The sequence below is a fragment of the Dipodomys ordii genome, unplaced genomic scaffold (genome assembly GCF_000151885.1).
Source record: "Dipodomys ordii isolate 6190 unplaced genomic scaffold, Dord_2.0 Scaffold7, whole genome shotgun sequence".
Lineage (NCBI taxonomy): Eukaryota > Metazoa > Chordata > Mammalia > Rodentia > Heteromyidae > Dipodomys > Dipodomys ordii.
Window position 1 is genome coordinate 21,995,125 of NW_012267223.1, and position 8,434 is coordinate 22,003,558.

At 41.5% G+C, this 8,434-nt stretch overlaps 1 protein-coding gene across 1 annotated transcript in view; it reads right to left on the reverse strand.

Annotated features, from left to right (window-relative positions):
* The window catches only part of Krt39 (keratin 39, type I), a 6,698-nt gene extending 632 nt beyond the window's left edge, over window positions 1-6,066 (reverse strand). Inside the window, exons 1-6 of the mRNA XM_013037232.1 lie at window positions 5,602-6,066; window positions 4,471-4,553; window positions 3,686-3,842; window positions 2,745-2,906; window positions 2,520-2,645; window positions 981-1,201 (exon numbers count right to left, since the gene is read on the reverse strand). Coding sequence (XP_012892686.1) covers window positions 981-1,201; window positions 2,520-2,645; window positions 2,745-2,906; window positions 3,686-3,842; window positions 4,471-4,553; window positions 5,602-6,066 — 1,214 coding nt within the window. The remainder of the gene's footprint in view (window positions 1-980; window positions 1,202-2,519; window positions 2,646-2,744; window positions 2,907-3,685; window positions 3,843-4,470; window positions 4,554-5,601) is intronic.
* Window positions 6,067-8,434: the final 2,368 nt, after the last annotated feature.

Below are 8,434 nucleotides of genomic sequence, written 5' to 3' on the forward strand. Positions count from 1 at the left end.
CTGTCCCTCAGCTCTTCAGCTCAAAGCTAGCGCTCTACCACTTGAGACACAGCGCCACTTCCGGCTTTTTTCTTTTTGCTTATGTGGTGCTGAGGAATCGAACCCAGGGCCTTGAGCATGCAAGGCAAGCGCTCTACCAACTGAGCCACCTTCCCAGCCCTCTAAGTGAGTTCTTTATGGGGTGCTGAGCTTATTGTCACTTGAAAATATCTTTACTTTCATAAAAGGATGTTGAATTAGACATGTGAACATGCTATTATTGGCATCTAGACTGGTGTCTAGAAAGGGGTGGAGGTTTTGACATGAGAAGAGAATCCCTCCAAAGGAGACCAGAGTTGTCTTGTTCTATTTTAGGGAAGTCACACTTTCATTTCAGTGGGGAAAAGTCAATAGTAGTGGCTAGAAATCTTCCTCTGGGGACCCATTTATTTTCCAGTAATTTTTATTTCTGTGTGTGTGTGTGTGTGTGTGTGTGTGTGTGTGTGTGTGTGTGTGTGCTGGTACTATGGCTTGAACTCAGGACCTGGGTGCTGTCCCTTAGCTTTATTTGCTCAAGGTCAGCACTCTACTGCTTGAGCCACAGCTTCACTTTTGGCTTTTTGTTGGTTAATTGGAGATCAGTCTTACAGACTTTCCCACTCAGGGTGGCTTCAAACCATGATCCTCAAATCTCAGCCTCCTTGAGTACCTTTTCCAGTAAATTTTTTTAACACTCAAAGAAGTACAGCAACCTAAAAGTAATGAACTTGATGCCATGCTCTTCCAAACAACTTGGCTCCATCCATGACTTGGGTTTGGATCTGGTTATAATTGTAGGTCTCTTGATGGGCCTAGCTGGAGAAAGTAAGTGGCCACTTCTGCCCAGAGCTCTCTCTCATTGGTGGGAAGATCCAAGTGCTGTCCCTTTGGTACCAGTGCCAATGAGACATGTGTGTGTGGCTGAGTGCCTTCCTCATACAAATCGGTTATATTTTACATACTTGCCATCGGAGCTCTCCAGAAGGCTGCGGTATGTGGCAATCTCACACTCCAGCCGGGACTTGATGTCCAGCAGAATCTCATATTCTTGGCTCTGCCTTTCCGAAGCACTCCGGATCTCTGCCAGCTGAGCTTCCAGGTGATGAACCAGGCTCTGGATCTGGACCAGCAGGGCCGTGTAGCGAGCCTCTGTCTCCTCCACGATGCATTCCTGGGAATCTCTCTATCATGCAAGAAAGAGAGTAGATTTATAATGATAATGCCTTTAAGTCATGGGCTTGCATGATTTATTTTGCAATGAGTGCTAAGGAATCTCCCCACCTTTTGGTTACATCCTAACCAACCAAAGAAATCCCAAACCCAAACAGTCAGTTCTGCTAAGAACTGCTTTCTTTTGATCTCTTTTGTATCCTGTGTTGATGTATCTTCTCCTTTAACCAACTCTTAATCTCCTACCACACTTTTGAACTTAAAGTATTTTCACATTTACTGATGAGAATATTCCTTTGGACATTCAAGCATTAAAAACCCATCACCAGAACACCTCACTCCGTGAGTGTTTGTCCCTTGAAAATGCAGTGAGCAGTGTTTCCATCAACATTACCCTCACTGGGTCAGTTCCATCATTCCTAAAATATGAGAGCTGGGGCTTTGATGAGTCAAGTTCTTTCCTGCTCTGTCATTCTGTGAGTCTGTGGATAATGGTGGGATTTTAGGTTCTAATAACTCAGTATTTGCATAATAATCCCTATTTTTATAGAGGGGGGAAGCTCAAAAGTTCAGGAGGTTAAACAAGTTGCCCAAAGTCACATGACAAGGTGACAAAATCAGCTTAGAGCAAGGTCTCTCTTACACCCTTTAGTGCAGGGCATGTGAGCAATTCCCTACTTCAGAGAGGCCGGGGCACAAGGCTGTGGAGTCTGAATTCTGGCTCAGACTCATTTCTTTTGAAACTTTAAGAAGGCTCCGAGATGCCTCAGGGTCTCCATGTGTTTCCATCTATAAAATAGATGGGATAGCACTGATTTCAGATTTGGCTTGGGAAAAATTACCTCAGCTCTTAGAACCTCTTCAGTCAAGCTGGTTAATAATCATACTCCCTCCTTCACAAGATTGTTTCGTAATTCTAAAATGATAGCTCATAAAAATTCTTGGCACATAATAAAATGTTCTTCCAGTATTTCCCAAAATGTATTCCATGGATCATGATAACAATGAAATACTCTTACATTTTAAAAAAGGAGAGAGAGAGAAAAACAAATCCATAGTTAAGTTCTAGAATGTTGAACACCATATCCCTCCTTCATGAGGAGTCATGGTATAGATCAGCTTATTAAAGTCAGGAAAGGATCTTGTTGACCCCTTGTTTAATTCACCATTTTCCAGACTCGTTTGACCATAAAGTCCTTTTCCAGCCATAGACCCTTTTAACAGAGGCCCTGTTGTTCTGAGGGACACAGTTTGGGAAACACTGTAACACACAGGCATCAAGGGCCAGGGCCCTTGGTGCTAGGCTAGGCTTAGGTCTGCCTCCTGAGTACCATTCGGTGCTGGGCCTGCAGTTCAACCTCCAGAGTGGCCACAGTGCGCCTCAGTTCTATGAGCTCCTTCTGGCTGTCTTGCTGTTGTTGAGAGCTGCTCACTACTTGCTGATTCAGCTCCTCCATCTGAAACACAGAGATGGCAGGTATTTGGGAAGGAAGCGTGACTGGTTAAAAAGGCACCCTGGAAATGCTTACTGTTTTCGACTTTTCTACCTTCCCCACCTGTGCATTGAACCACTGTTCTATGTCTCTGCGATTGGTCTCTATGATGGACTCATATCGACATCTCATTTCTTGTAGAATTTGGTTTAGGTCCACAGAAGGGGCAGCGGTTACTTCAATGTTGAGTCTGTCTCCAAGCTGGCACTGTAAAGAACTGATGTCCTACGGAAGGAAAAAAAGTGTCAAGTTAGTTACCAAATGAAGATGAACCTCTTGAGGTCTCCTTGCAATCTTACAGCAATAATTCAGCTTAGTAGTGTCTGAAGCACAGCCCACCATACAAGGGTGTTTATGGAAATGACGTGGGGATTTAAGATGATTTCAGTTATGATGCTGTGTGTAAATATGTGCAGATTTAAAAGAAATTGATGAATGGGATCAATGCCCTGAAATTCTTAGACCGTTCCTAGGGATGGGAGGAAGCAGCCTCAAGGTAAGACTTACCACCTCCATGGTGATGTCTTCTCTCTATGAGAGACAACGGTGATATGGTCTCTCTCTATGAGAGACCATAGCACTGGTGATGTCCAATTGGGCTTGTGATTTACCTTGGACCCATTGGTCAACAAAACAATAGGAAATAAGTGAGGACAGAAAATTGGGACAATGACAATATGCCTTGTGAAGGTTAAAATGTGTTTGTGACTTTAAGTCACAATACTGTGACATTTGTGAAATTTAGGTAATCACTTAATCTCAATAAAAATTATTTAAAAAATTAGGACAATGGAGGGATTTCTGTCCACATGGCTCTAGAAACTGTTTGTAGCCAATGGATTTGAGCTACATTGAACCAGTAGTCCGGGAAGCAGTGGTAGGAGGAAGGCTAATACCCAGAGGAGCATCTAGCAGGAAAGCCCTTTGTCATGGACAACACAAAGGACCTGATGAAGGTGAAGGCTTAGCTTGCATGGATGCTCTTGGCCTCCTCTTTCTCTAACCTCTTGGTGGCTGTTTTTCAGGCAGAGGAGCTCCTCCTTCAGAGACTGGACTCGGGCCTCCAGGTCAGCCTTGTTTAGGGTCAGCACACCCAGGATCTGCTGCACGGCTTTGGCATCTGCCTCCACAAGCTGGCGTAGGGACACCTCAGCTTCATAACTTCAAAAAGCCAGATATGGAGAGAAAGGCATCAAAAAGCAGATGTTATAAACCAAGCCAGGCAGCGTTTCCTTCTGTATTCCTCCCTGCCCCACCCAGTCTGGGTCTTTCATTTTCAGTGTCTTTCAGTGGATGGTTTTATTTTCTTTAGAGATGACAGCACCGGACCATTATCTGGCAGAGCAATGCTACCTTGCTATTCTTTGAGGTGAAGATTTTTTTGTTTTTTGCTATGTAAGAAGGGCTTTATATAAAAGATTTGGAAGTTCATGTCGATGTTCTGATCTATCTTCTATTAGTTGGATATCTTTGGATTAAGTGACTTTCTTGTTTAAAGTCAGTTTTCTTAAGTGAGGAAACAATGTATTATCCCTACCTAGTTTAGAGATAATATATGGGTAATCAGAAGGGTTGACATGTGAACAAGTAGAGGTACAGTGTTCATGTGAGGGTTCTTCAGCTTTTTTAAAAACTGAATTTGAAGGTCTTTTCTAGACCAGTGCCAATGTGCTATACCGCAGGAGGCTAAGTGAGTATGGAGATATTCTTATTGGAAGTGTTTAGGCTAGACTCAGAATGAATTCTGTGTAGATCCTGGGTGTGTCGTGGTGGTATTGGGTGAGCTTACTTGGCTCTCATGTCATCTGCAGCCAGTTTGGTGTTGTCAATTTGTGAGACCAGCCTGGAATTTTCAGCCTTGGTACACAAGATCTAGAATTAAGAAAGTGTACACACAAATGAGACAAACACCAGGATTTCTTTCTTTCTTTCTTTCTTTTTTAGAACCCATGGGTTTGTGTGTGTGTGTGTTTCAATTTAAGAGGGAAGGCTGGTTAGATTTTTCTTGAATCTTGTGAAACTTTGGAGAATCTGAATTCTCACTATTTCCCTGAGAGTTCAGCAAATGTTTATTAAAAAAAACCCATGTGTATGCCTTTTTTCATTAAAATATATGACCTAATATACCATAATCTATTAGAATGGAGCTCCATAATAGCAGAGCTTAAAACAATGTCTAGAACATTGTTGTTAGTACTCAGTAAATATTTACTGAATGAATAAATCCCAATAAATGGCTGGAGATTGTTCTAAATAGGAAACTTAATGTTTGGTGTGTGAACAAGCTACTTAAATAATGTGAAGATGATAAAATGAGCATAAAAGGAGAAAAATATAGTAATGGTTGCAGCATGGCTAAAAATGAAACTGTTTAGAAACTTCACAAAATTTATTTGCTTGAAACTGTCTTTAATTTTTCACTTTTAATTTTTTTTATCAGTGTAGGGCTTGAACTCAGGGCCTGAGAACTGTCCTTAAGCTCTTCAGCTCAAGGCTAGTGCTCTACTACTTTGAGCCACAGTGCCACTTGCAGTTTTTTGATAGTTAATTGGCGATAAGAGTCTTATGGACTTTCCTGCCCGGGCTAGCTTCAAATCATGACCCTCAGACCTCAGCCTTCTAAGTACTTAGGATTATGGGTGTGAGCCACCAGCACCCAGCTGTCTCTAAATTTTTATTAACACAACAGTAGCCTGTTTTGATGCTGTTATCTAGTTCTAATAGAGTATATTTCTGAGAAAAATTAAAGGAAAAATTATAAACTCTGCATGTGCATTTAAGATGAAAATTTCAAGAGGTTTTTTTCTTAAATCTTTTCTTTCAGCATAAAAGTTACTAGAAATACTAACACTTATTAAGTACCCATTATGTGGAGGTCATTGGTTTGCAACTTGACCAAGTAGATTGCCAAGAGTCTTACCTTCTGCTGGAGTTCCTCAATGGTGGCATAGTAGGATAGGTAATTGGGACATAAGATGGGGAGTTCTTTGTTGCCCTCCTCCTGAATTTTACCCTCCAGTTCAGCATTCTCTTGTTCCAGCATCCGCACCTTTTCTAGGTAGCTAGCAAGGCGGTCATTTAAAATCTGCATGGTCTCTCTCTCATGACTATTGATACCTTCACTACACCAGCTATAGTCATCCAACGAGGCCCGGCCATTGAAGTTGCTCATCAGGTAAATGGGGATGTGACGGAGGCATGGAACAGGTTGGCAGCGTTGGTCCTGAGGAATTCTCTGAACATCTCCAGTTCGCTGGCAGCTGGTGACTTCAGCATTGCTGTGATGGCAGACATGGTGAGAAGAGATGGTCCTCAAATTTGTAATTCCAGAGCAGTTTTGGGATGGAGTTGAAGACACAGTCATGGTGCAGCCCTGGGTATCCATGTGTGTGCTCACCTTCAGTGTGTTCGCAGTCTGTGGTCACAAGCTCAAGCTCTTGCAGCTGGACCACAATTCCAAGGCTGGGTCCCTTTCCTCTTTGAAGTACTTATATAGCCTTCCTTCTAGATGCTGTCACAAGAAGGGGGGGCGGTGTTTTCCTTTCTAATGTTTATATCGAATCCCATGGGAACATCTCATTAGTCTGCTTTTTACTTGCCTGAGAAGAGTTATTTGTCTCATAAAAATATGCATTTAGGCAGTTACTAAGTGATTACCCATTGCAACTACCACTTGTCATCAGGTCTAGAGCTTCCCATTCTGCCTTCAAAAGGCGCTGTCACCGCATCCATTATTAAGCAGGTGTGAGTAGATTAAATCCTTGTTGACCTCTCTACCTGACTTCCGGCTTGACCATGAATGAGACCATCCTTCTCCTTTCTTCTATAGAAAAGGGAAATGAATTCATATCGAATAATTATTGGTGAACTTAGTGATCAGTATTTTACTTCATTCTGCCCAGTTGGGTTCATGTTTACTCTTAAGACATGGTGAGTATGGATTAAAGAGGCTCATCATTTTAAAATTCACGTTTTAGCTTTCCAGGTAGGGTTTGAAGGCTAACAAGGCATTTATGCGAAAAGATTTTGATTGTCCTAAGCCCACATTTTATAGCCTGTTTTAGTGGTTGGTGTTTGCTTGTGATATTACACAAGCCTCTACTTTGTCATGGTGCTAGATTTTATTTGCTGACTAAATTTGATTGTTTGAAAGGTATGTATGTCCCTTCTAAGGGATACTGAGCATTTCAGCATGTTTTTATTTTAAACATGATTCTGATCCTTTATGAAGATTCTGGGAAAGAATTATTTCCTTGCATTTTGCAGATGTGCTGTTCACATCTGCAGTGTCTGGATAATGTCCTCCGATGGCCTGTGGTCCAGAGGTGATGAGCCTTTAAGAGTAGGGCCTAGTGGGAGCAAGTTCTGTCACTCAGGGTGTGTCCTTGAAGGGACTATTGGAACTAAAGCCCCTTCTTCTCCCCCCCATCCTCTCTCCCTCCCTCCCACCCTCCCTTCCTCCCTCTCTCTTTCTCTATCTACCTCTTGGCTGCCACAAGATGAACAGTTTTCTCTGCCACATACTCCCACCTTGATGTCCTGCCTAGCCACAGGTCCCAAAGCAATGGATTAAAATCTCTGAAACCATGTTCCCAAATTATAAACCTTTCTTCCTATCAAATTATTTTATTTCACCTCTTTTTTCACAGTGTTGGAAAGTGGACTGATAACAATATTCTTGGCTTGTGCCCCCCCCCTTGTATTTTCAAAGCCAGCAAAGGCCCCTGGAATCCTTCTTACACAACCTCAGACTGCTATGACCCAGGACAACTTCTGCCTCCCTCTTACCCATTTAAGACTCTCTGTGCTTACATTGAGCCCATCCAGATAATCCAGCATAATATTTCTATTTTAAAGCCCACTGGTTAGCATCTCTTCTTCCTTTTGGACATATTGTCCAACATACTCACAGACTCTAGAATTAGGATATGAATGTCTTCGGAGGGGGCATTATTCTGCCTGCTGTAAAACAGAAAGGTGCAAGATTTACCTGAATAAAATGTTCAAATACATGAAAGGACAGAAAACTAGAATAGGTGGAAAGGTATGTCATGTTCTTAGATGAAAATATCATATTTATCATTGTGAAAATGTTGGAGGTCCTATGTTAATTTAACTCAGTTCCCCAAAATGTATTGTGATCCTCCCAAATCAATTTTTTTTAAATTAGATGAGACACTCCTGAAGTTTTATGTGAAAAATTAAATAAATAGGAGGTCAGGAAAGTTCTGAAAAAGAATTTTCAAGATATTAAAAATCTTTTTAATTATAATAATGTAGTATTGATGTATGAACAGATAAGCTTGATGAACAGAGTAGACTAAGGATCCTAGTAAAACACTCCCAACAGATGATAAAGAGGCATTTGAAATCAGAACTCAAACCTGAAACTATTTTGTGTTCCTCTCCATTTTGTTTTTTGTGTGTATGTATCGGTCTTGGGACTTAACCTTCGGGCCCCTCTCTCCCATGACTCACTCTTATACTTGTCCTATTGAGCAGATTCCCTTTTGATTCCTTCGGGACCATGATATATCAGTTATATTCCCCTTTTTATTGTTTCTTCCATAATTTCATTACTACTGGATCCATTTTCCTTCCCCTATAAGCATGTTTTGTTTCCGAATCCCAAAGTATAGCTTACCTATACCCACAAAGTCCTTCTTCCACGATGGCACCTTCTATTTCCTTTGTATTATGTAAGTTTTTAATCACATAGTGGGTATTTCTTGCTTTCATTTTTTTCCCCACTA